The 27,945-nt window shown below is 42.2% G+C and overlaps 1 protein-coding gene across 2 annotated transcripts in view; it reads left to right on the top strand.

The window, feature by feature from the left end:
* PLCB1 (phospholipase C beta 1) overlaps positions 1-19,845 on the top strand; it is a 411,722-nt gene extending 391,877 nt beyond the window's left edge. Inside the window, exon 32 of one of the 2 annotated variants that reach the window (XM_069850172.1) lies at positions 16,551-19,845. In XM_069850172.1, the coding sequence (XP_069706273.1) occupies positions 16,551-16,781 (231 nt within the window). In that variant the 3' untranslated portion in view covers positions 16,782-19,845. The remainder of the gene's footprint in view (positions 1-16,550) is intronic. The other variant, XM_069850173.1, reaches the window with a different exon arrangement.
* Positions 19,846-27,945: the final 8,100 nt, after the last annotated feature.

The raw sequence follows: 27,945 nt of genomic DNA, 5'->3' as shown, positions 1-27,945 counted from the left end.
GTGTTGGTGTGCTTCCTTTGCGTTAATCACTGGAGTTCTTTCCTTTTTTTGTCTGAAAACAGTCATACCGTACGATCTGAAAATGAATGCACTGAAAATGCAACACTGCAAATTAAACACGTGGATAATGGCTTGTGGCTTCAGTAGTCTGTGTTAACGTGTGACAAGAGAGAATAGTAAACTGAGAAAGAGTTCTCCTGTGAATTCAGTGCCCCCATTATCTCTCCTTCCTTAACCGAAGGGCTGAGGGAACCTGTTTTGTTAGCCAAGACAGCTTGGTGCTTCGGCTTAATTTTCATTGTATAATTTTAAATACAGATCATGTCTACAGTGCTGCAATTAATGGATAGCCTAAAGACTTATTATTTCAAACTAATTGATATGTAAGAAAGTTTAAATAACTTAAGTGATAAGAAAATTTTTGGAATAACTTCTGTAGCTAACTCAGAATAATCTTTTTTTCTGTTATATATAGCAGCAGATGACTTAATTATTCACTTGCCATCACTAAATCTGATGTTTGTCTGTATTTCTGTAGTTCTACATCCATTTACATGAGATGAGGAAAAGATGACATTTTACTCATGGTTCTAAAAGGAGTTTTTGCAAGTTAATATTCTCATTCATTTCTCATACTAGCCTACCATCATTTGGAATACCACCAAAATTCAAGATAAATTTCTGTTGTCATCAATAAAGATGTGTACTGTACACATATTTTAAATAGAGCCTTAAACCAAGTTACCAGTGTTTTTAAAGTATTCTTTTATTTCCTCAAGTAACTTGAGCACTTATGAAAGGCCTTTATTTTTCTAGTGTTACTTAAACTTATCTTCAACTTGGTTGTGATCAGGATTGGCACCAGAGAATACACGGTAAAGTCATAAGACCTCTCAAGAACTTTTTAATGCTTTTGAAAGATGTCAAGTACTGAAGTAATAATAAAATGCTGATAGAGCATTAAAAAGATATGTTCTTATAATGGAAAGAGGTTTTGTTCTACTGCCAATTTTTTTCTTCTTAAATAGGGTTTTACAGAGTGAAAAACTTCTTCAAGGTAGAAGCTACCACCAGTGATACACATAAAGGAAATCAGATTAAAAAAAAATGAGAGTTCTAAGGGGATTGTGTTACACATTTTCATGACCTGCCTTTCTGTAAAAAATAACCAAATTATTTAGTGAAGTTCCATGAGACTCATCTCAGGTCAGGCTTGACACTCTGGTGAACTGAACTTGGATGAAATGTATTAGCATCAAAAGGAGAGAAGCCAGGGACTAAATCCAGCACACACTGATGTCAATAGAAAAGCTTAGTCTTCCTGTAGTAGGCTTAAGATCTGGATGCGGCCCCAGTGTGACCTCTATGTGCTGTGGCCCACTGAGATCTGTGGGGAAGGGAGGTACAAAAGGAACTTGAGTGGCAGCAAGTTGTAGTATCCCTTTTTTTCTTGTCTCTTTTGGCTTCTAAGGAATTTGCATATCCTTTTTCCTAGTAACAGTAAGTTCTGAGCACAAAACCCAACCGTGCTATTGGGGATATCATTAAGAGATTTGTCCAAGAGGACTTTGAGATGTCCAGCTGCACAACAGGGTGAGAAGCATCCCATAGTACAGACTTAAACACACAAAGCACTATGGCGCACACATTTTCTGTCACCATAACTCACTGAATATGTTCCACCACACTTAAGAAGATCTGTGCTGGCTGGCTGGCCTGCAGCTTGCTCAGGGTGGTAGTCCTTCACCCATACTAAGCACTAAGAGAGTGAAACACCTTCAGAGGTTTCCCTTCTTCATGGTGCTCAACAGAAACCCATATCAGGTTGTATGCAAAGAAAGAGAAAGGTGGGCAGGTCTGGACATGAGAATGGCAAATGACTTTCTCTGTGGGAATTTATCTTTAGCTTTTCCTTGAAGCTGGCTTTGATTTTAAGCAGCAATCTGGACCCATTTCCTTTCATGCTTTGCACCTTCCTTAAAATCCTAATACAAGAGAGTTGAAAATCCTGAGCCTCTGAAACACAACATTTGCACTGCTCCTTTGTGACTCAGATTAGTTTCAGACTGCGGTTTGGAAAGGAGTGCCCACTTCATGCCATTTTGTGCTAGTGCCATTTTGTTTAACTTGGTTAGTTTGTGCTGTACTTGTATGGTTGCTGGTACTGTAGATCCAAGCCCCAGTAAAGTCAATCACTGTCTTCTTGTACACGTAAGTGAACTTGGGGTATGCCCAGGCATGAATTCAAGCTACTCTGAGACAGGCTTGGTCTTGTTTATCTAGCTTTATGGTTATAAAGTTACCTTATATGTCAGTTTTCGCATTGCAGGATGCTTGCGGAACATGATTGAAATAAAGTTTCTACATGGTTCATTTAAACTTGGTGGGTATTTAGAGAGTTGCCTGAGTTTGCAGTAGTCAGTGTTAATATGACTTTTGAAAAGAGTGTTCAAATGAAAAACAACAAAACAGAAGTACTAATCCCTTAAACTTAATCATGAGGATGACTCCATTAACCTCCCATTGCATAGTACTACTTACTGCAGTAATAGCAGTACAGACAAGAAGAGCTTTTTCCTTTTCAGTTCATTGTAGTATCAGGAAATAAAAACCTTCAGGCTATTTTTAATTAGGTTGAACCCCTGGGCACTGCCACTTTTACATAAAGCTATAAAGTTTTTAGGAGTTGCAGTTAAAATTCCACACTAATTTTACTTCTCAAGTCAAAAAAAAAAGGGGGGGGGTGAAACAACAAGAAGTGATGGATTTAAATATGAAATAATGGTGGAAGTAGAAAGATGTGAAGATAATAGTACTGTATAAACACAGAGCAGCCATTAACAGTATCAAACTGTATCCTTAGTACAATGATACATTTCCATTTGATGTTCGTTATATAATAGTGAACATATACACCAATGTATACATTTGCGTTGCATCTCCGCTTTTTATCATTGTTAAACTAAGCCTCAAAACTTTCCCAAAACCATGGAAGTAAAAAGGCCAAATTACTGAACCGTCATTTCTGGAAGATGGAAAATGAGGGACAGTAGCTCTGTCTCTGCTCTTAGATTTCTGCCAGGTTCTGAGTAGATCTTTTTCATTAGCGTGTTATGCTGGAAAATAATGGGTCCATCGCTAAATCTGCTCATTATTTAGGGAGAGTCTATGCACATCTCTGCTAATAGTAAAGAGGAAGCTGGATTCATGTTGTTAATGAGTTAGGAAATATTTTGGAGTAGCCTTCATTGTTACAAGGGGTTACAGAACTGCAACTACTTGAAAAGATTTTCAAAGAAACTTCTAAGGCTTTGATCTTTATTCAGAGAGTGCTTGCTTTCTAGTCTAAAAACATTCATCTTTAACAAGTTATTATCAGAAGGACTGACTACTCAGTAATTTTCCAAGCAGACGTTTCAATGAGGCTCCATCCTGCAGAGGCTTTCTGATGTGAAAAGGTCTAGTCAGCGCAAGGTAAACTTCAAAGTGCAGCATAAGGCTTTAGCAGTATGATTATTTTTTGAACTAATGATGGCTTAGTTCTAAAACTCGATGCAGTTCCCTGACAAATATCAATGGCATGGAAATTATTGTAAGCATGTACCTTAAGAAACATGCCATCTCAAGATACACAGACCTCAGTACGTGTTAGGAGCTCTTATTACTCTAAACAGGCTTGAGAATCTGGGCTGAGTAGGAAGAGCAGAGAGGGGTATCGTAGTGAAAGGAGGTGTCAGACTTAATCACAGGATGACTATTCTTTTTCCATTGAGTAGCACAGTGATGCCACTAGAGAGATAAAGAAATACATTATTTATTTCCTTTTCATTATCGTATTTGAGAAGTAATCTCTGTGCTCAGAGGGAATTTTCTGTGGTATTTATTGGACCTGTTAGAGATGTCCTGCCAAGAGTCAGACATAGGCAACACTAGCATCATCTATTAGCAAGGTGGATGTGAGAGACTGAAAAACAATTTGTTAAACTATTCAGTCTTCAGTTTAGGCAAGGAGCCAAAAGCTGTGGTGCAGATTTCACCACATTTTTTTTAGATCTGTACTTCATCAGCTCCTGAGTCCTCACACAGGAGGCCTTAAGCACCTGAAGATCTCTTTTCCTGTCTCTCTCCTCTTTCAAAAATAGCCAGAATCTCTCACTGTGCAGGACAGCACCACTTTTAGGCAAAACACATTATATATAAAGTGGCCCCACAGATTCCAGCATCCCCTGTAGACATCCTGGTCGGCTGCCATGGTGCTGCTCAGCTCTCAGAGTCCCGTGTTCTCTGGTCCACTGGGGATTTGAAATATTTCTGGAATGTAGTGTTGCTGTAAGAGCCTTAATATGTCATTTAAAAGGAGTTTCCAAGGGACTGCTATGGCCTTTTGAGCTGAGAATTGCCATTCTGCTACCCTTCCGAGGCCTGTGCTGCTGGACAGTCAGCTGCCAGCTTACAGGGTGCCTTAGAGACATTGTGGAAGTGGGGAAAAAAAATCACCTTTTTTTTTTTTTTTTAGTAATTCGTTTTGAAGACATTATCCAAAGCATGGACCAAACTTTAAAAAAGGATGCATTAAGAAGGTCTACTTGAGCTATGTGGGCTATGTGGCCAGTTATATATCCTGGATCCCTCCTGAAAAACTACGAGCAGTATCTGATGTTATATGAGCTTCTCTGGTTTTATCAAATCAAAACTGAGCAGATTCTCTTTTGCTTACAGTGAAGCTAACTTATTCCAATTTAATGAAGAAGAGCGGAATCTAACCTTAAAAAGTTATATATGCTCATGGGGAGGTGGTATTTTTTCCCTTTCATACCATTTCAAATTATCTTTATTCATATGCATCATGAGTTGCATAGGTCACATATTTATGGAGTCATCAAAAAAACACTTGACAGCTTAAGAAAGTTTTATCCACAAAAGGAAACAATCATACAAAATAGTCATCAGAATGAAGAGTGATTCCGAGTATGCAGCTTACAAGGCACATAGCAGGGCTTTGCATGAGAATAAACTGCTGTACTGATGAAGAAGTAAGAAACAAAGCTATTGTGAAGAAAAGAATCTCTTTAAGGAAAATGCAAAAATCCAAAATTACTACTAATAATAATACAACAACCAGTAGGAAAAGATCACCAGTTTAGGCTTTTGCTGTAAGGAGCTTTTCCAACCCCAAAAGGTTTCAGGTGGGACAAGAAGAGGAGAGGAGGTGGGGTAGCCCTCTGTGTTGGAGAGGGCTTTGATACCCTCGAGCTCGATTATGGTGATGACGGGATCGAGTGCCTGTGAGTTAAAATCAGAGGAGCCCACAAGAAGGCAGATATTGTGATGGGAGTCCGTTACAGACCACCCAGGCAAGAAGAAGAAGCTGACGAGCTCTTCTATAAACAGCCGGGAGAAGTCTCAAGATCGCTAGCACTTGTCCTTATGGGAGACTTCAATCTACCAGATGTCTGCTGGAAGTACAATACAGCGGAGAGGAAGCAGTCTAGAAGGTTCCTGGAGTTTGTGGAAGACAACTTCCTCACACAACTGGTGAGTGAGCTGACAAGGGAAGGCACCCTCTTGGACGTGCTGTTTGTGAACAGCAGGCCTTGTAGGGGATGTGACGGTTGGAGGACGCCTGGGACAAAGCGGTCATGAGATGGTAGAATTTTCAGTTCTAGGTGAGGAGGGAGATTAGCAGAACAGCCACATTAAACTTCCAGAGGGCAGACTTTGGACTGTTCAGAAGGCTGGTTGATAAAGTCCCATGGAAGACAGTCCTTAAGGGCAAGGGAGCCCACGAGGTCTGGGTGCTCTCCAAAAAGGAAATCCTAGCAGCCATCCCCATGTCCCAGAAGAGGAGCTGTCGGGGGAAAAAAACAGCTTGGTTGAGCAGGGAGATCTTGAGGGACATCGAAAAGAAGAGGAGTGTCTATGAGCTTTGGAAGAAGGGATGGGTGTCCTGGGTGAACTACAGGGAGGAAGTGAAACCACGCAGAGAAAAAATCAGGAGGGCTAAAGCCCAACTAGAAATCAGATTGGCCAAGTTGGTGAAAGATAATGAAAAAATCTTTCTATAAATACATTAACAATAAAACAAGGACCAGGGAGAATATTCAGTCCCTACTGGATGCAAATGGAACAGCTGCGACAAAGGATGAGGACAAGGCTGAGGTACTTAATGCCTTCTTTGCCTCAGTCTTTAATAGTAAGGAAAGTTCTTCCCTTTGTGTACACGCCCAGAAGTTAGAGGAGCAGAAAAAAGCTCCCATGATCCAAGAGGAGGTGGTTAGAGACTTGCTTGCCCAACTAGACACCCACAAGTCTATGGGGCCAGATGGGATCTATTGAAGAGTATTGAGGGAACTGGCAGATGTGCTTGCCAAACCCCTTTCCATCATCTTCCAGTGACCCTGGCTGACTGGGGAAGTTCCAGTGGACTGGAGGCTGGTTGATGTTGTGCCCATCTACAAGAAGGGTCGCAGGGAGGATCCAGGGAACTACAGGCCTGTCAGTCTGACCTCAGTGCCAGGGAAAGTCATGGAACAGGTGATCTTGAGTGCCATCATGAAGCACGTGCAAGAGAACTGGGTGATCAGGCCCAGTCAACACAGGTTCATGAAAGGCAGGTCTAGCCAAACAAACCTGATCACCTTCTATGATAAAGTGACTTGGCTGCTGGATGAGGGAAAGGCTGTGGATGTGGTCTTCCTGGTCTTCAGTAAAGCCTTTGACACAGTTTCTCACAGCATTCTGCTTGAGAAACTGTCAGCCTCTGGCCTGGACAGGTGCACACTCTCCTGGGTGGAAAACTGGTTGGATGGCCGGGCCCGGAGAGTGGTGGGAAATGGTGTGAAATCCAGCTGGAGGCCAGTGACAAGTGGGGTTCCCCAGGGCTCAGTGCTGAACAGTGCTGTTCAATGTCTTTATCAATGACCTGGATGAGGGGACTGAATGCACCCTAAGTAAGTTTGTGGATGACACTAAGCTGGGAGGAAACGTGAATCTGCTGGAGGGTAGGGAGGCTCTGCAAAGGGATCTGAACAGGCTGGACCGCTGGGCTGAGTCCAGTGGCATGAGGTTTAACAAGGCCAAATGCCGGGTCCTGCACCTGGGGCGCAACAACCCTGTGCAGTGCTACAGACTAGGAGAAGTCTGGCTGGAGAGCTGCCTGGAGGAGAAGGACCTGGGGATGTTGGTTGACAGCCGACTGAACGTGAGCCAGCAGTGTGCCCAGGTGGCCAAGAAGGCCAATGGCATCTTGGCTTGTATCAGAAATGGCGTGACCAGCAGGTCCAGGGAGGTTATTTTCCCCTTGTACCCGGCACTGGTGAGACCACTCCTCGAATCCTGTGTTCAGTTCTGGGCCTCTCGCTACAAGAAGGATGTTGAGGCTCTGGAGCGAGTCCAGAGAAGAGCAACAAAGCTGGTGAAGGGGCTGGAGAACAGGCCGTATGAGGAACGGCTGAGAGAGCTGGGGTTGTTTAGCCTGGAGAAGAGGAGGCTGAGGGGAGACCTCATTGATCTTTACAACTACCTGAAAGGAGGATGTGGAGAGGAGGGTGCTGGGCTCTTCTTCTAAGTGACAGGTGAGAGAATAAGAGGGAATGGCCTCAAGCTCCTCCAGGGGAGGTTCAGGCTGGACATCAGAAAAAAATTTTTCACAGAAAGGGTCATTGGGCACTGGAATGGGCTGCCCAGGGAGGTGGTTGAATCCCCTTCCCTGGAGGTGTTTAAGGCACGGGTGGATGATGTGCTGAGTGGCATGGTTTAGTGGTTGATAGGAATGGTTGGATGATCCTGGGGGTCTTTTCCAATCTAGTGATTCTGTGAAAAGTTTGCAGCAGAGGTAAAGTACGGGCATGTGTGTTTGTATAATGCACATATAACCTGGATAACACTGATGGGCATCTCATCACTCAAACATTTATTTTTTAATTAGCTCTTTGAATAGGTGCTGGTTTACTATCAGACAGAAGATACAAGTCTTTCTATGAGAGTGCTAAAATCTAGGAGCCCAAGTCCCAGGTTTCTTCACAGTCCCATTGGTTTAATCGAGGTTGCAGTTAATGAAAGTGGAGACACAGATTGATGAAGGCCCTAAGGTTACAGTCTAGTGCCTTGAGACAGCAGATATTCAACAACTCATTTATATGGGGACTTGTACATTAGGGAGACATAGTAAATCACCTTTGCTTTAACAGGGAAAGACACAAAGCTGCAACAGATAGGGGAAGTCAAAGCAGGGAGTATAAGAATAAGGGAAAATAACTCAGTATACAGATTCTTAGCTTGTGCCATGCTCCAGGTGTTACAGTGATTTTTTCAAGCCCATCTTGGGGCAATTTCTGAAGAAGAGTATGTACCCTTTGCAATTTGTTGATATGGGAAGCCAGGGCAGCGGTAGTGGATCAGTTAAAAATACAGCAACTCCTGAGCAAGCACCTCTGGTCTCAGAGAGGGGAATGGAGACCTTGCAGGGTGGGAATTTCATCTTAGTGTGTTAGAACTTATGTGAAGAACTAAGTGAACTTCATCTAGGAGAAAAAGTGTGGGGTGGGGCTGGCAGAGAGAAAGTCCTGGAGCTGGTGTCTCTTGTGTCTGTCACAATCTGAAAGGTAAACATTATTTGAAAAAGCAATGATGGGGATGCACTGAGACTGAGATATCCTTGTCTGAGGACAGCAATCATTAACGGGAGCTTTCCAGTCAGTGTGAAGACATTTCCTACACCGGCTGTTGTTTATCTAACACAGTCCTGTTCCCTGCTTCACAACTGCATTTCCTAGCTGTTTACATTGGGCAGAGGTGCGTATATCACTTTTGGAAAGGTCCTGCAGAGGAGCCCTGGGACTTCTTCAAACCCATCATCTTCTCCTCATGTCGCCGTCTTCTGCAGCCCCGGTAGCACACCCAGTGCTGCATAGGGACTGCAGCCGTGAGGTGTGAGGACAGCTAAGCAGTGGTTACTCCTTTGTCTTCCAAGCAGAAATCTGCTTAGTGGAGAGAATAACATGGTCCTTAATAAGCAACTCCTTCTGTTTCCAATTAAACAAAAATTGCTGCCTATAAATCACTTGATCCTTGAGCTCTGTTCCTCAATTTTACTCTCCCTGTTACTGAGCCTCCATCTGCTTTTAACAATTCTTGCTACTTATATGTCTTTTAATGCTGTATCCCTCCAGAATGGCTTTCTAATTAAGTAAGCTCTGAAAATGAAAAGCAGCAGAACAGCAGCTTGCTTGCTCTCTGTACCCTTAATCTGGGAGTCCTCTGTGTGCTATTTTGGAAGCTAAATTGAGGTCACTGACATTATGCATATTTGTTGTCTGATGCAGCCTTAAAAGCCCCAAATCCTCTATTCTGATTTATCTGTAAGCGTATGGGTCAAACATTTGTAGGAAGAAAAATCAGTATTTGGACTGATTTAGCAGATTCAGAGAAACAGAGGAGGAGCAAGAAAGGGGCCACACTCTCAGACCAGTATTGCTGTTGCAATATGCTTTCACTGACAAGTGAAAAGATCAGTGTTGCTGGTGTTAAGAAAATAAACAGTCCCAATGGCATGTGACAAAGGAATATGGGAGCTTGTCTAAGCAGAAATATCCTATAGAAATTGCAGTCCCCTTTCATTATGAATCTTGTAGTAACCAGTTATTGCCTCTTGTCAAATTACATTGTGCTGAAATTGCACAGAGGAAATGCACGTAGTTGATTTTCTCATCAGTAAAACAAAAAGCACGGGTACAGTTTATGTGGATTAAAATATTTGACTGCATGTGAGTAGTGTCATGGTAATTATGGATACAAATTAGTATCACACTTCAAATAGTGAATAAATACAATAACCAAATACCAGGAAAAAGAAGTCATTATTTTGATATTTTACTGCCCTCTGCCTCAAGGGGAAATAATGTAACTTTGACATTTTTCACATTTGGAGTTAGAAGTCAAAAATTGTTAAAATCTTTTTAAAAACTTGAGAATAAAGAGTTTGCTGTTGAAAATGTCAGACATTGTGGGAGATGCCAAACTGTTTAGTCCTCAGAGTGCATTTTTACCTGAATTGTTAAGCCAGGTTATTTTGAGGATTTTTCATTCGTAATTCACTGCATTATTCAAAGCAAAATTGAGTGTGATCAGGAAAACAAAGTATTTATCAATAATGCAAAATAAGGTAGATTTTAAAGGAGGGATAAAAGAAACACAGAATTCAAAGAACTGACTTTGCAGAAAATTTGCAAGTGAAATGGAAAATCTGAGACTTAAAAAGATATATTTTGAGCCATATACAATTTTTTTAGTGGAACAACGTAATCAAAACAAATATGGCCATAACGAATGTTTCATTGAACCAAATTGCATTTTGATGGGGTTTTCTTCACCAAAATGTGCAACAAGTTGTATTTCATACATGACTTTGTCAAAACAATTTTGCTTCATGTTTTACTATCTAGATGCTTTTTAGGTGATGGCCTTTCCGTTATTTTTTAGTTGAAAATGTATTTTAGCAAAACATGAGCTGGAACGAATCCCAGTCCGTGTGGAAGTGAGTTGGTTTACATCAGATAACTAACTGCATCTGGCATGGGATCTTACATGAGGAGAATATTGCTACAAGGTCACACTGCTGTGCAGACTGAGCATGCAGTATCTCATGCTGTGTGGGGAAGGAAGAGAAGGGAAAATTGTTTGGAAAATACTTCCATTACTAATTTCTGAAATGCCATTTTTAAGGTACAACAGGAAGGAGCAGCAGTGTTCACATTAACAACTTCAAAGGTGTTGCTGTGGCAGGAAGGGAGATGGGTTGGACATGGTTTCCCCCACAGTTTCCCTTTCCCGTGGGCTGCCAAAGGCGGAGGGGGGAGGTTGGATGGAAGTGGTGCTGTATATCAGCCAGACAGCTATGTAAGCTATGTGATCCGCCTCTTGTCTTCAAGCTGTGGAGGTTGCCTGTTGGGTAGATGCAGTAGAATTTCAAAAAACGCTGACAACAGCACCAGCCCACAGATGCATTCCCAAATTTGCTATGTGTGTGATACAGTCACATTTCAGTCCACTGCTTGTTTCAAATGCACACAGTAAAGTCTTCACTCCTGACACCTGAGGTCCTAGATCTGGATGCCGTTTGCAGATAACAACTTCCCATGCCTTGAGCTACTGCAGAGCTTTCCTTAGCTTTGCTGTATATCCGACACTTCTGGTAGCTCATTATTAGATTCTTAGACCTCATTAGCCCAGCTTGTTTGCTTTTCCACAGTTATCTTAAAACAATCCTGAAATTATTAAAAAAAAAAAAAAAGGGATTCTGCAGCAGAAAAGAGGGATGAGATGTATTTCAGAGAAGGGAAAAGAGTTTAGTATTCAGAGCCTAAACTCAGAGGCACAATAAAATGCAACACTGTAAATGTGGAATAATTAAGGATTAAGGGGTTTAACACATTTATTTTATTATTTAATTTTCTGATTTCCTTTTTTTAACATAAGCACTCTATATAAACATCAGTCCTCCTGGTAACTTGTGTTGGCAGCACGTTGCGTTTTTCATGTGCTCATTTTATTTTTGTTCTCGGTAAAAACAGAAGTATATTAGATCATCTTGCAAGTATGCAGAAGTCTACAGAGGCTTGATCAAGACAGTCTGAAACCACAGTTTCTGCTTCAGTTATTCTTTATTGGTAACAGTTACAGTTTAATGCTATAGTCACTATTTTAACAGTATGTTATGCTTTGTTATTTTGATAGATTTAATGACAGCTAGGTATAAATGCTATAAACAATTCCGATAATACCATCCATTTCCTTTTCTGAGTGCGTTTTCCTCGCTTTAAGCTGAATAACCATATTCACTTTCTCCTCCCACATTCCAAGGAAGATTTGCTGAGGTCTTTCTCTGAATGATGACCCTTTTTGGGAAGCAGTTGTAGCCAAGGATGCCAAAGAGCCCTTGGAATTGAGAGAGAATATGAGCTGATCAGCTGGGCAGCTGGCTGGCCACCAGGAGCTCTGCTCACTAAGGCACAGGCTTAGTGATGTAAAGCCCTGCTCATTTTCCATCCTAAGGCTAGGGGCTGTGTTGGTTGTAGTAAAGGTTCAAAGAATACCATGCTGTTTTTCCATGGCATGAGGGAGTGTGAGCTCAAGCCCGTCGGTCACTAGTGCTGCCTAGCATCAGGCTGAAGTCAAGAGGGACCTTCAGGCACAGCTTCCCTGTGGAAACCCTGTGAGATATAGCTAATGGAGGCAGAACAATCACAGTCAAAGCTTCAACAGATCTACTTTTATTTCACACACAGAATCACACAGAATAACCAGGTTGGAAGAGACCCACCGGATCATCGAGTCCAACCGTTCCGATCAAACACTAAACCATGTCCCTCAGCACCTCGTCCACCCGTGCCTTAAACACCTCCAGGGAAGGGGATTCAACCAGGGGATTCCCTGGGCAGCCTGTTCCAGTGCCCAATGACCCTTTCTGTAAAGAATTTTTTCCTAATGTCCAGCCTAAACCTCCCCTGGCGGAGCTTGAGGCCATTCCCTCTTGTCCTGTCCCCTGTCACTTGGAAGAAGAGGCCAGCACCCTCCTCTCTACAACTTCCTTTCAGGTAGTTGTAGAGAGCAATGAGGTCACCCCTCAGCCTCCTCTTCTCCAGGCTAAACAACCCAAGCTCTCTTAGCCGCTCCTCATAAGGCCTGTTCTCCAGCCCCCTCACCAGCTTCGTTGCTCTTCTCTGGACTCGTTCCAGAGCCTCAACATCCTTCTTGTGGTGAGGGGCCCAGAACTGAACACAGGATTCGAGGAGCGGTCTCACCAGTGCCGAGTACATTTCAATCAATAGTTAATAGAATCACAAACCACACAAGTTACATGAAGGACAATTTGATGGCTTGGTGGTCCATAGCCTATTCCAAGCCTGTGCTGCTGTATGAAAAATTTGACAAGCAATTATATAAAGAGATGTAGGAGGGCCCCTTTCAAACCAGAGGCAGATGAGGGTGGCACCTGCCAAGCTTTGATCCATGCCTAAGCTTAATCTTTCTCCTTTCATCTGTAATTTTGGAATAATAAAACTAATACTTACCCATTTTCTGAAGCTGATTGTATCAGCTGATGGTTCTTAACTAGCACTGTTGGGTGAAAAAAAAAATAAAGGGTACGTAGATAGAAGCATACATTCAAGAGTTACAGATTTTGGCCACAGCCTTCAAGTGACTAACACATTCATCTCATGTCCCCAAGGACCCTGCTGCAAACACATAATGATGGCTCCAATTTTTAAAGTATTGACTCATCACTGTAAGTAAAATTTTCTTGAATAAGAAATATGTTTCCAACCCCTTGTGGGTTACTAAAGCTGTCTGGAGATGATATTAATAAGTGATGTTTTGTTGGGGGTTAAAGAAAGGACAGAGGATTGATACGAGGGCAGATAGTGAGATAAGAGAAGGAAGAAGGTTGTTACGTGTTAATGGGAACAGTGGTCCAGATAATAATTTACCTATCTAATCATAAGTCTCATTTTCCTCTTATTGTCTGGCTCCAGAATCGTAAAAGCCAGTATAGGTCACCTTGTTTAGTAGCTAGAGGGCAGAGAAATCTGGATAGGTGGACTTGTGATGAGAAACAACCCAAAGAGACAGCAAACTAAATGTTAAGGCCACAACAGATCGGAGTATTGTGGGGTTCTGGTTATGCAGAAAGGTTTTTACTTACACACATATTGATGTGGCATTTTGTCATGCTATTAGTAAACCAAATAAAAGGTGTGCATGACTACCACTGCTAATGGGAGGGCAGCCTTCCATTAGTGGATGAACCATAATGTCCTTGTAAAGGCAAAGAATATGGTTATTGTTGTCTAATGGATGGATACCACCGCTTTTAGAAGAAAAACAGCTGGGTTTTGATCCAGCTAGTTTTAAAGCAGGCAGTTTGTTTCTTTACCTTGACCCATAGCTGTTTGCCAATGTCATGCCTGGGACTAGTTGCATATGGAAAAACACGATCAAAGCACTGTGAGTAAGCTGTGGGTTTGAAAAGCCCAGGCTCATTGTGAGGGATCGGGTCCAGCAGTGGAATGGCTGCGCTGTGCCCAGGCTCACCCGTTGTGCCCCTGCTGGAGCCTCATGTGATAGCTTGGGAGTCAGGGAGTGGGCAGTGCAGAGGGAAGGACTGACAGTGTCTTTGAAATCAAAAGGAAAACTAATTTTTACACACTGTTGCAGTTTTAATCGACCCTTGTTGTCTACTGTCTGCTCCTTCTCAACTAACTTCAACCTTCTCACTGTCTCTGGAGACACCAAATAGAGAGAGGTAGCTCCAGATTCATGTAATATCTATTAAATGCTCAACTTAGAGGGGATTATAAACTGGAGGTACTTTAGGAGGTGAATATTAGACACAATTGCTATTTAACAACATGCTTATGGTTGCAGTAGTTCAGATAATGTTCAGTTTCCGAGGGATTTCAAATATTTCTATTGCTATTAAACCTAATTAAGCAAGTCAAGATCTGAAAGATCTGAAAGAGCCAGGAGACTTTGTCTGTCATCTGCTAATACACACTTCTTATACTTGAAAGTGCCCAAAATTTACAAATTTAGTACTTCCTTGTATAACAATGAAGTCGGGAAGTGCGCAGCCCATCTCAAACATTCCTGCATAAAGAAATTCATGCCTTTATGTAAAGCTTTGTCTTCCAGTGCTCTAGATTTATAAAAAATATTGTATGCCAAGCTGCCACTCCCTGCAGGAACTTTAACTGGCTTTGTGGTGTGCTTGGACAGTGCTGGAGATCTGCAGAGCCTGGCTGCAAAAGCTCCTGAACAGGGAAAGACAGTGGCATTTTGTGTGCCTGGTGCACGGTGTGCTCAGAGCCCACTGGCATGCCCTGCCTCTGCCGTCACTGCTGTTTCAGACCTCTCGTAATACGTGTGCTCTTGGAAGTGTTACCAAAATGGAGACAAAAGGAGGATGCCTTCAAAGATTTGTATCAGGACATAAAGCCAGAAAATAAAGGAAGCGTGCAACGTGAAAGAAGTGTGCAACCGTTTGTGCCTCAGGTTCAGTGTTTGTCAGCACTGTGACACCGAGGAGGGAAACTTGGGACAGAAGAGCAGGAAAATTGCCAGAAACAAGGTAGGAAAGGAGCTTTAGCAGGAGAACCAACCAGAATATGCTGGATCTTAGATCTCGAGGAAGAAAATCTACAAAATATGTCTAATTAAGGAATGTAGAACTAGAGCGGGTGAGCTGAGGACGTTGATTTGCACATCAGGAAAAAGGAGAAGAGATCTCAAAAATAAAATCAGAGATGCAGGATGAAAACCAGGACAGAAGCATGGGGAATGGGATTGGAAGGGCTCAGAGGGAGGGGTAGTGGTAAAATCACATGCTGTGGACAGGTCAAGGATGGTGAGAGTAGTACAGGTTCTAATGTTCAAGTGAAAATGTTGTTGAGAGCTGTTACAATGGGATGAAGGAGACTTGAAACTAGACAGGATAGACTCAAGAACAGACCTGAAGGATCAGAATTCATACCACCTTTATACCTCCTGGACACAAAAAAAGTAGAGCTCAAAAAATAATTGCCTAAGAAACTGCTGCAGCTACAGTTAGCAGAATCTGACTCTCTCTCTTCAAAAAGGTGGGTGGATGGATAATTGGATGGATGAACGGACGAATGGACAGAGCGCTAGCAGGGTTTGGCTTTGGAACTCACCCCCTTCGCTTCCCGCTGTGCTCATATTGGTCATGATGAAAAAAATGGCTTTGTCTTCAGTTGAAACCTTCGTACATGTTAATGCTTTTTAAATAATGGATTGTGCAGATCCTCATATGGGCACTAAAAACAAAGGCAATACAAATAAATACTGGGAAAGGGCCCACAGCTTCCTGAAGACTGATAGCCAGATTTCTTTCTGCATGCCTTTTGCATCCTGTGGTTGATATGACACTTTTTCCCCAGTAGTGTCCAAGACACATACTGTATTAATTAGATAATGTAACTTTCCATGATCTAGCCCTGAGAAATGCAATTTAACATTTTTTCCCTCCCTCTTTGACTCCTTTCGACAACTGACTTTTTACTTAATGGTTTCTCCAACCCAAGAAATCTGGCAAAAGTGATTATATTGTTCTCAGACCAATGTTTGTGGTGGGATTAATGTGTGATTGGCTACCTGAAGCTTAATTAAGGCCTTTCTCTTTCAAAGGCTTATCTGTGATCCATACTGCACTTGAATCAGGTCTTGTGGAAGCCAGTATGGACACCAGTATAGTTAAACGAAATCTTTTAAGGATTTGGGTGCCCAAGGATGGTACCCAAAACCAGCTTTATGCACAAATGACCGCACGTTCCTTCAGCTTTGCAATGACTGCATGGAAATCAATAGGCATATTGGATGTGTGGCGCTAATATGAGAAAGAAAGGAATATATTCTGGGATAATGCAAAAATGCATTATTAATTCCCCACCCCCCATCTCGTGTGGTATGTTTCCTGTATTGTAGCACTGGTCTCATTAGATGCAACTGAAGACAGCTTGTCTCTTTTGTTGTAGTTGCAGATGGAACTTGATCAGGAGTATCAAGACAAATTCAAGAGACTGCCTTTGGAAATTCTGGAGTTTGTTCAGGAAGCCATGAAAGGAAAAATCAGCGAAGATGGAGACCACAGTTCTGCCCCCTCTTCCCTGGCATCTGACAGTGGAAAATCAAATCATAAACCTCTGCAAAGTGAAGAGGAATTGGAAGAAGATAATCCAGAGAAAGTGTTTGATACAACTTTTTAACTGCCCAATCAACAATCAGTGCGCCAGGGTACACCACTCCCCAGCTGCCCACCTCTACCCTCCCGATGTGAGCTGGTGCTGAAGCGCCTTGGGAGGCAGGAGGAATCTGCATTCAAGTGCACATTTCCAAACGGGACATTTTATAAAAAGTATTGTTCAAAGTTCTTAATTCTCATTCTTCATCTTATTATTATTGTAAAGCTTAGTGCAGTTCTAATGGGAAAATTAATGTTAACCATCCTCTCCTTTTTTTTGGGGGGGGCCAGTTTACAATGGGTAATTTTCTGGCCATGTTCACTGTTAAGAATGTTTAATGAAGACCAGTGTATTGTACAGAGACAAATATGTGCAGATTTCCTTTTGAAGTGCCAGTGCAAAGTGCTCCAAACTAATACAGATCCTAGAGAATATTGTAACAGTACTTAATCATATTTGTTTTCTTCTTTGTAACTGCACCTTGACAGCTGTACCATCATTTTACATTTGCACTGAAACATTTAATCCTTTTTAGCTTTGCAAGCACTGGTGGCTTGCTTTCTTGATATCATGTTTATCACATGGAAAGAAATATATTTGCTGCTGAAAATTCTTGGAACTGTGGGGGAAAGGAAAACAAAGAGAAGAACTCTGCCTGGAGATTGTCGGTGTCTGTATGTCTGTGTTTGCTACACTGTGTGAGTGCATATATGTTTGTGTGTATATATATATATAGAGAGAGAGCTATATGTGCACACACATCCGTCTATATACACACACGGCATGTTTCTATTTGAGGTCGGCATGGTCTCTTCGCCAAATGAAATGTTTCAGGGATGCATGAGTAGAGAGAATCTTTATGAAAGCTAACATCTGGGTCATACTGCTATAAAATTGAATCAAGTCATTGAATTATAAAATTCTTTTTGTGGTGTTAGTGTTGTAAATCAAAGTAGTTTTAGAATATAAATTTGATATATATTTTGCAGACTCAAAAGCATTGATTTTAAGTATCATATTTTAAGCTTACTGAATTTGATAGGATTATAAAATGTTTAGGACTACAGTATTTGAAATTTAACAGAATCTTCCATTATTTTTAAGACTGAAATTCAGTTTTACTGAGATCTGAAATTTAAAAGCAAAATATAAAAACATGATTGCTGTTATTTAAAAATGTATATTAATCTGTTTAACTGACTTCTTAAAATAAGAACAATCAAAGTTAATGTACTGTATGATATGCATGAGGGAAGTAACAGCACGTTTTCAGAAGTTTATATCAGACAACAGAGAGACTGTGAAAGTCAGGATATTTTAAAAGGTAAAGAAATGCTATTATCTGGATTCCCGTATTAACAAAAATAAGAACTATGAAACATTACAGACGGATTCTTATTTGTAGCCAAGCCAATGCATAACGCTAAAGCCCTGTGGTGAAGAGGCGTCTTAGGGCAAAGGATAAACTAGCTCAAAAGACATAGATTTGTGTGAAGAGGCTTGATCCTGCAAACTTTTATCTTCCTGCACACCACTGGACTCAGCGCAACTCCTCTGGGGAATAATGTTCACATATATGTTTGCAAGATCAGGTCCTATTTTGTATTAAAAGTTAGTCAGGGGACGCAGTCAGTTACACAGGGTGGCATTTCAATACATCGTAACAGTTAAGTTACTTTACTTCCATTCCCTCAGGATTTTAGAACTTTAAAGTAACTTATTTTATTTAAATTTAAGCAATAAAGTACAAATCAAGCTTTTCAGTTAAATAATGGTGTGTATATAAGTTCAAATCTCAGAAAACAAACAGTATTTTGAAGTTTCTTTTTTAAACTTAGAGCAGTAAGAAACTGAAATTGCACATTGTTTGGAGAACATATTTAGAATTAAACTGTTCTGGTTTATGATGATGAGATTAGTGAACATGAAATTCAAAAATCTGACTTTCATCTTAATGCTAGGAAAGACGAATCTTCTGTTAATCCTTGTTTTGCACTTTTAATCTTAATCACTCATTGAAAACATATGTAATGCTGCATTTTATAAAGTAAAAACGACATGCTGTCTAAACTATTAAAAGAGTAAATTGATAGCAGTGTTCACAATAAAACTGAAGACTATCGCATTATAGAAGCCGCTGTACAGTGCAGGCTTTTCAGTAAAATCGTAGCTCCTTTGAATTTCAGCGATGCGTTCCTGTGGACTTCAGTGGAGCCAGGACTTCACTATAGTCTTCAAAGAAACTTGGGCAAATACCAATTAACCTTTTATTTATATGTAAAAGAAAAAAAATATACCGGTTGGGTTAAATATACAATCAGTTGTAGTCATTTTACAGTACGTTTGTATTTGACCATTTCCTGTACTCACATTTTTTATATCTGTACAGTGCCACTTTCTGCAGGCGTAAGGTAGTGTGTAATACTGTACATCTTGCATTGCTTAAACTATTTCAGTGAAACAGATATCATTTAATATTGATACTACTTGAACTAGAGTAAGATAATGAAAAAAGGGTCTTTATGATGTGCAAGTCTTGTGCCTTTTATGTATTTGCCTTGTTCTGTGTTGAATATGTGGAAATGCTGTATTGTGGACTTTCTGCTGTATAGAATAGAGCTGTCTATATTAAACTAGGTCGTGCACTTCAGATATATTTACACTACTGAAAATAGCTTGGTTTGGCAGTATAAACAGAATTTTAAAAATTCTAACGAAGGCCAGACATTTTAGATTTAACATGTTCATAATTATGTTAATTAATGCTCATGTATTAGCTAAACATTCACTGAAAGATAACTAAAGGGATATCATTGCTTGCCTTTCTTTGAAATCAGTGTTGCTCTTGTACATTGTATTAATAGTGTCTGTGATTGATTAATCCTTGATGATTTGCTTTCAGAGTAGGATGAAATATTTCAGTTAACGTGTACGTATTTATTGGTTCCCCAATTTAAGATTGTTTCAGAGGCATAATTCACATTTTTGTAAAAATTCTATGCAATTTTGTGGCATGATGTTTCTTCCACTTGTAATTTTATGTGCTTACATTACAGATCCAAAGGACAAATAAAATTTCTTAACACAAGAGAGTTGGTTTTTCTGTTCATTGACTTCGGCTGACCCAGGAGACCTTACTGACCTCAACGACCGCACCCTGGCCTTTCTGTTCCCAGGAAGGGCAGTGCCCGGAGGAATCAGTTTCCTTGCAGGCTCTTGTGTTCACAACAAGAACAAGGCAAATCCCTGGGCATCCCCTGCCCCTCACAGCAAAATGTGTTTGCCGGTGCTCTGGAACAAGGGAAAATGTGCATGGCAGCAAATGAACTGGTAAGAAAATGTATTGGTTTACTGGACAGGCTTTTGTAGAAAGGAAATGCATGGTTTTCAGCTTTACCTGTAAATTGCCTCAACAAAGAGCCTTACTTCTCTTCCACTGCTCTAGCTGTTCCGTTAGTCATCTATGCAATTACGTCTGTGCTGTGAAACATATCTTTGCAGGGCCCTTCCACTGAGAGCACTGAAAAATAAAACTATTCCTTTGGCTTTTGACTTTCCCTATTTAATTTGCAATGTAAAAAAATATGTCCAGGAGAAGAGATAGGCAGGTGTATTAATCCAATGTACTAAGGGATATACCTATTAAAATAAATAGTCTTCAAGGCAGCTGGAAGCAAAGTCCTCGCTAGGAGAGGTGTGCGGAAATGGGGCCTGACAAGGGGGTTGGACAACACCACGGGATAAAAGCAGGCAAGAAGGAGAGAAACGGAGCTAAGCTTGTGAATTTGACAGAGATAAATAAGACTAGGACAGAAATGGGGGGAGGGAGAATAAAGATGGATTCATTTCCACCTCAAAGGGGGAGCCGTGAGGTGTGAATCAACAGTGGGGTTTGCCTAGGCCCTGTTAGTGAGCTGCCCATTGTTTAATGAGGGGAGGAATCGAGGTGGAGAGAATTTCAGAAGGAAAAAGGGGAGATGAAAGGGAAAAGCCAGGAGGCCATGGGAAGGATTGGGAAATATCCCTCAGCTCCCGCGGGGCTTAGCGAGGCAGGATTCTTGCAGCCTGCCGAGCAAGCGACCTCAGCGTTTGTTTTACTTAGGCCACAGGAGACTGAGTTGGCTGCTGAGGAGAGAGCACAGGCTGGAATGTGTGGAAGTGCTATTTGGAGGCTGACTGAGGGGAAGATGGTGTTGCTGAGGCCACACAACGGAGCCAGAGCCGTGTGCTCTCATGCAGCTGCAGACAATATATGAAGAAAGCATATTCTACAAATGCTCCTGGTGATGGCCAGAAGAAAACCGGTCCCACCACAGCGTTAGAAGTCTGCTGCTACCAGCTGGGAAAGGTTATCAAAGACTTCATTTTGCTCTCAAAGTGAGTGCTTTGATAACTAGTGCCAGTGCCAGGTTCCACCACGAGAAATTGATCTTCAGCTTTATGAGACTTACATCATTTCCTTAACAGTGATCCAGCTTCCAGGCAGGGGCTGGAGGGTGTCTGGATCCGCCAGCTGAGACGGTGGGGTAGGCATTGGGGAACATCTCTGAGGAGGGCAGGAAAAGTTGAAGCAGGCTGAAGGGCTGTACAACCAGACCTCCTTAAACCTTGGCCATGCACTCAAACCCTAGGAAATCATTTCAAGGTAGGCAGCTACACCTTTGAAACATGTGAATGGGGGGGAGCACAAGGACTGTATCAAACCCTTGGATTTTGGGAGAGTGAGGGGCTGAAGCACCAAAGCTCCTGAAGCCACTGAGTTTCAGCTGCAAAATTCAGGTCAGCACTTCTTATAGACACATTGGCTTCAATAACTACGTTTGGTTTGTTTGGGTGCTCATTCAAAGACCTCTTTCTTGGGAGTACAAGAACCTAACTCTAAAACTGAATTTCACTTTTAACATCAGGCTTCAAGGAGCCAGATGGTTTCTGGCTATGGTGGTATTACTTAATGTGAAAACAGCTGAGTCCTCTCCTGGAATTAGCCCTAATCACACACAGAGGACACCTGACTGCCAAATGAGACCACTCCTGTGATCCTGCCATTTGCCATGGAGTTGAAATAGTTAATGCTGGCACCCCATTCCAGCTATTGCCTCAGAGTCAGGGCTTTTTTCTTCTCTTCCTTAAAGGGCTCAGAAGAGAAGAAGCAAGTTTCCCTGTGCAGATAAGGAAGACCTACTTGGTAAAGTGGTCAGTGCATGAAATTTAACCCACATGCAAAAGACAGCAGGTGATGGTCCCTGGTGAAGTTAGGGAAGGTGACTGCAGAAATGCTTTCTAGGATTTAAAAAAGTCCTGTAGAGAGAGGCTTTATCTGCTAATGTGTGCTGGTAGGACAGTTCGCAGGAAGAGAGCTTTGGGGCTTGGGCAGCTTTCAACAGTGTGGTTCCCTTTTACTTTTCCTAAGTGGATGGATCTAGAGGCTCAGTTTATAGGTTCCTCAGGATCAGTATCGTGAGGGTAGCATGACAGAAAAGGTGATCTGAGGGAAAAGCCTGAAGAAATGAAAAAATCCAAATGTTCAGCACGCAGATGGTAAAGAAGAATATGCTAGAGGTAACACTAACTACTGTATAACTGATACAATTTTAAAGGGCTGGGGCTTGTGGAATGGTGGGCTGCAAAACATGGTGAGAAGAAAATGGTGTGGTAAAAGATACTGATCATTTTGGCTGGATCCAACCTAGAGCAGGGCTTTAAGTAGCACTGGAGATGTCAAACTTTAATTAGGAACTAATTGAAGCCAACTTGACGAATGTGAGGAGAAGAAATTTAAAACCTGCTGCTGTATCAATGGAGAAAGCCTGGCTAATAAGCAGGACAGCTTGGCAGCTTCCATCACTGTAAACTGTCATGTAATTAGTGTTACTGAGCTGTGGTGGGATAATTGGTCTGTTCAAATAAGTGATTACAGCCTGTGTAATGAGGATCAAATCATTTAAAAAGAAAAAGAGGGGTAAGTTGAACTTTGTTCTATTCTTGGGTAAGATGAAGCTTAGTAGGTAAATGATCTAATCTACTGATGGCAGGAGCATTGAGCAGGACAGGTGATGCCTTCAGCTGGGAAAGAGGTTACAGGTGTGAAATAATCTGTCCAGGCTTGACACTGGCATGTTTAGGAAGGTGCAGAGAAACGCTGGCTCTGTATGCTCCCTAGGCTGTAGACTGATGGCTTAAATTTGTGCTTTCACAGGAAAACCACCAGGACTGGTGGGAAGGCATAACACCAGCTGACAGATGGAAGCTGGAGGCAAGTGAGCTAGAGACAGAGCACAATCTTCTTTATTTTCTTCCTTCCTGCATAAACACATCAGAGATGATTAATTATAAGTACTGACATGAAAAGTGGATGATCCACTGCATAGGATGGTGCCGCATCATGTTACTCACACCACGCGGTCAGTGTGGATGCAGCGAGAAGAATGCGATGGAAAAGCCAGAGTACAAAATCTCACAGTGTCTCCTGGCCGTAGGATCCATGAATCTTATCACAGTGTTCTTCTTTTGGAGGATGTTGGGTTTTTTTACCCCTCCAAGAGAGCACTTTCAAATGCGATCAGCTAGAGGTTGTAATTCCCTTTGGAAAGGCTTCATAATGTCCTCTTAACTGCCAGGGTCAGCAGAGTGTGGTCTCTGTGGTTCAGACATACTGGATGTCCCCCACAAAAAGAGCTGCCTCTCTCCAAGGGTATAAATCAGGAGAAGTGTGACATCCCAGAAGCCCTCAGTAATAAATAAAGAAATTCAACCCAAGTGCTCTCACAGCCTGCCCCCAGCTGAGATGAGCAGATGAACTCCCTGGCTGGAAGCTAACCTAAGCTGTAAAGTCTGCATTAAGATGTGTCTCTGACTCATCAAGTGTTGCCTGATGGCTTTAGGGAAGCAGCTGGAGACAGAGCCCTAGCGACAGGAGGAGGAGGCAGCAGCCACTGGCGTGCCACCATTTCCATCCAAGGGTGCAACAATCTCAGTGGAGAGCTTGCTTTCACAAGCCTCCCTCTTCATCTAGGAGAAAAGCCTGTCCTGATAAGAAGGGACTTTCAGAAGCAGGAAACAGCCTGTATGCCCTTCAGTAAGTAAATAAAATGCCCTGCTTTCATTCCGCTGCTGCAAAATGCTTCCTCTGAATGTTGAGCCCCAGACGGCAGCCTGGCCAGCAACAGAGCTGTTAGTGGCAGTGATTATGGGCTGGAGGAGACCACAGAAGCCCTTTCACACCATCGCTGCCTTCTGTGCCTCACTCAGAAACCTTCAGGCAGCTGCCAGGCCCAGCTAGAGAGAAAGGGAAGAGAGAAAGGTCCTTCCCTGTTCCCCAGGACATATTTTCTTGTGCCTGCACCGGATGGGTAACAGGGCTGGTACCCTCCTTGGCAGGGATGGGGATGGGGAAGAGCTGGTGTGAGTGGCCGATGCTGTCCTGCATCACCTGGGTGGCTTGTACTGCTTAGGGAGCGATGCCACGTGATGCCACTGTGCCATGGAGCCTAGGCAGTGCAGAGTCCCTGCTCTCTACGTGCTACTGAGAAAACTGTGTGCTGCCTCTCTTGCACAGGACCCAATTTAGCCCCGAGGCTTGGAGTGTTCACCAGGGGCTGCCTCCTATTTCTTGCTGCTATTAGCTCCTTTTATTATAAAAGGATCCTAGAAATAGGAAGAAAAAATCCTGATATCTCCTTAATATCAACAAAGAAAAAATCAAAGAAAATTCAGCTTCAGGTATGCACTCTCCCTTGGTGCCACCTCTTTCCACAAAGAGCATTGTTCCTTCTATTGCCAGAATTTTAAAACTCGTATCTGTCTTTACAAATTCCCGTTCCCTCAGCCCAGTGATAGACAAGGTAGCTGTGATAACTTTCTTGTGTCAAAGTAACTAATGAGAAGGAAATTATCTGGCTCTGTATGGAAACGCTGCTCTTCTCAACACCTTTGGGGAATGCTGCAAGTCCTCACCTGCAAACCAATATTGTGACATGCTGTGTGCTGGCTGAGAACCTGGGGTACTGACAGAGCCAGACAGGGAGAGGGTGTGGGGACCGGCATTTGCTCATGTTACACATAGTGGTACAAATGTTGGTTTTTAACTGGACCTGCTTCAACACAGACTAAGGTGAATTTGACACAGTTACCACATCTTGCCTCGCAGAGTAAATACAGCTAAATATCTTTTTTTCCTGTACATTCCAATCACTTATAAGCACTGAGATAGATTCCGCGAAGTGCTATTTGACTATATGTAGCACTAACTTAAAAGCAGTTGTATGAAAACCAGCGCAGGAGCTGCATGTGAAATGGCAAGGAGTTGGGTTTTTTCACACAAACTGGTTGCTCCAGCAGGTTCCTATCCTTCTCCTGGGTTGCCCTTTCATTTTTCAAAACCTTTCCCATTCGTTGGCACTAGCTGACACTATGCAGCAGCCTTGGCAGAAACCCAGGCTGGAGGAGGTGAGAGGCAGCCTTGCCATCCCCAGCACAGGACAACCTTCAGGCAGGATGAGGCACACCCAGTTGCCTCTGTCCTGCTCTGCCAACACGCAGGGAATCGCACTTTCGCTCTCTGCCTGGCTTGCTAGTTTGCAGCCTCAATTCTAAAATGCACAAAAAGTATACAATGTTTGATCTAATATATTTGCAAGGCTGATATGGAGGGCATGTCCTATTTCTTCCCCGTTCACTTTGTTTCTGAGCGCTCTGGAGCATCACCTGGAGCAAAGGTGTGCAAAATTACACATAACTTTTTCTTCCAGGAGGGGATTTCTGTGATATTTCTTAAAGAAATCTAGAGCATATTTCTTGAGCAGCCTATCTGGATTGAAACCAGCTCCATGTGCACAAAACTACCACCCTTCTTCCCTGGCAGGTCTCACTGCTGTGTGTTGTGCCTGCTGCCCCTCCTTTAGCAGGACCTTGCTCACCCACAGCCACCACTCTCTCTCTCTTTGCTCCTACAGATTTGCCTTGGTTATTTTAGGTTGTGGTGAGGCACCCATACAGGAACATGTATCTCTAGTGGTGCGTGTCCACCTGCTCATTTGTAGCAGCACCGAAGTTATTAACTTGCCTTAATAACCCTACAGCAATTGGTGTGCGTTGTTGTGAGCTTTTCATGGTACAAACTTCTTTAAGTGTCAGAATTTACTAGTCCGGTATTAATATTGATCTTTAGCCTGTCTGGAATATAGATTGAAAAATCCAATACTGATTTTCATGAAAAGCCTTTTCATACTTTCATAATAGATGTCAGAAAATTCCATCAATTACTAGGGTTTCTTCAGGGGAACTAATTATTGTGTTACGCATATCTAGTCTGAAAACTTAATAATATCTTCAGATGCTGCCAAAAGTCCTTTGGAGGTCTTACAGCCCACCAGGGAACCCTCTGCTCTGCTGTTTCTTTTCTTTTTTATTAAATGAACCATCAAATATTCTGGGAAGGAGCTGGACTGGAAACCCCACATTCGCATGAATTAAGGATGATATTGCGCCTTTTTTTTTTTTTTGGTAGAGGAAGGATATTTATTTCATTTTTTAATCCTTAGACATTTTAGATTTGCCTTAGGTCAACTGACTGCGACCCCCCATTGCCATTTGCTCAGGGAACTACAGATAGATCTATTCATCACCAATGAGAGTTGTCCCAGTTGCCACAATAAACAGTTAGTGTTTGCAGTGGGGGCTTTGGAGGATATAGGTTATCCTAGTGTTAGGCAGAAGGCAAATGACAATAGATGCGAAGCTGTCTTAGTGACTCCTTGCATGAACGCAACAAGATCCAGGAGGGAGCACTGGGTGTTTTTTATGTTGTTTGACTGCTTGACAAATGTGCAAGAGAGCAGCGGGGTCCATCCCAACATAAAAGCATTTCAGATGATTGATTAAAGTGTTACTGGAGTATTTCTTCTCTTTTAGAGCTATGGGTACCAAGGGCCATTGCAGCCTATGGCAATGTGTATCAGCAAGGAACAGGAGTCCTGCAAGGTCACAGCAGACAAGACATCCCACAGCCCTCTGCAAAATCCAAGGATGATGTTATTGCCCATGAGAAGACAAACAAGAGCCATGAAACATGCTCTCATCTCTCCCCATTTTCACATCCAGATGGCTGTTATGAAACAGGGAGACATGAAGTATGTGCCTGAAGCTCTCTCAGATGACAAAACCATGCTGGTGGATCATGCTAATCCCTTCATGTCTGAACCCCAAGTCCTCTTGGGTGCATTACTCATCCCTATGGCTCTCCAAAGAACTAGACTTTCCTTTAGATGTCTGAGTTTGCTGAAAGATCTAAGAATGGCTCAAGGGCATAAATTATTCTTTCTGTAGCCTATCATAATGTATGATTCTTAAATTGCCACCAGATTTGCCTTTTTCAGATTGTGGAATGAAAATAATACTGTGCTCACCCTAAGCCAAGAGGAGGATCTGGTCCAAACCATACTGTCTTTCAGCAACCCAGCAGCTTCACAGATGCAGATGGTACGAATGCCTGGAGAAATGCAAGTGCCTGAGGACTAGCATGCAGTATCAGCCACTTGAATTAATTTCTTATAATGGTTCTCAGAATTGCAGCCAGATTTGCAAGGATGTAAGTCATGTATACACTGTGGGGTGATGGATCAGTGACATCAAGTAAGGCAGTTGTTTTATTCCTCAGTGCTACCACTCACTTGAAGAACTAATGGGAACATTCATGAGGCTTTATTTAATTTTTTATTTGTAATAATAAGATTTATCCCCAATAATATTACTGGTGCTTACAGAAGTTACTGGTTGCATGTTTGTACTTTTCTTGGTGAGCAGCAGAGGTGGGACCATTCCTGAGCTAGGAAAAAGATACTTTTCAAATCACTCTGGGACATCATACTTTCAAAAAAAGCAATAAACATCATAACACCTGCAGTAAAGCCAGAGTTAGTGATGAAACCACTGAAGGCCACAGATCCACTGACACAGAGAGCTATAGAAGTCAGGAAATTGATTAGCAGTGTTCGTTATTTTTACAGGGAAAAAAAAAGACGGGGGCTGTTTCTATGCAAGCATTCTGGGCTATCTGTCTGGCTAACACTTCTTCCCACATCAGAAAGAGAGGCACCAGCCAACAGTGCCTGCCTGATCTTGCTTTCCCTGGCAACATCGTGACCTGCCTCTAGTTACTGCAGGAACAGGAATCTTCTTATAATAAATCACA

This window comes from Phaenicophaeus curvirostris, chromosome 2 (assembly GCF_032191515.1).
Source record: "Phaenicophaeus curvirostris isolate KB17595 chromosome 2, BPBGC_Pcur_1.0, whole genome shotgun sequence".
NCBI lineage: Eukaryota > Metazoa > Chordata > Aves > Cuculiformes > Cuculidae > Phaenicophaeus > Phaenicophaeus curvirostris.
This window is presented reverse-complemented; position numbering and strand designations above follow the sequence as displayed.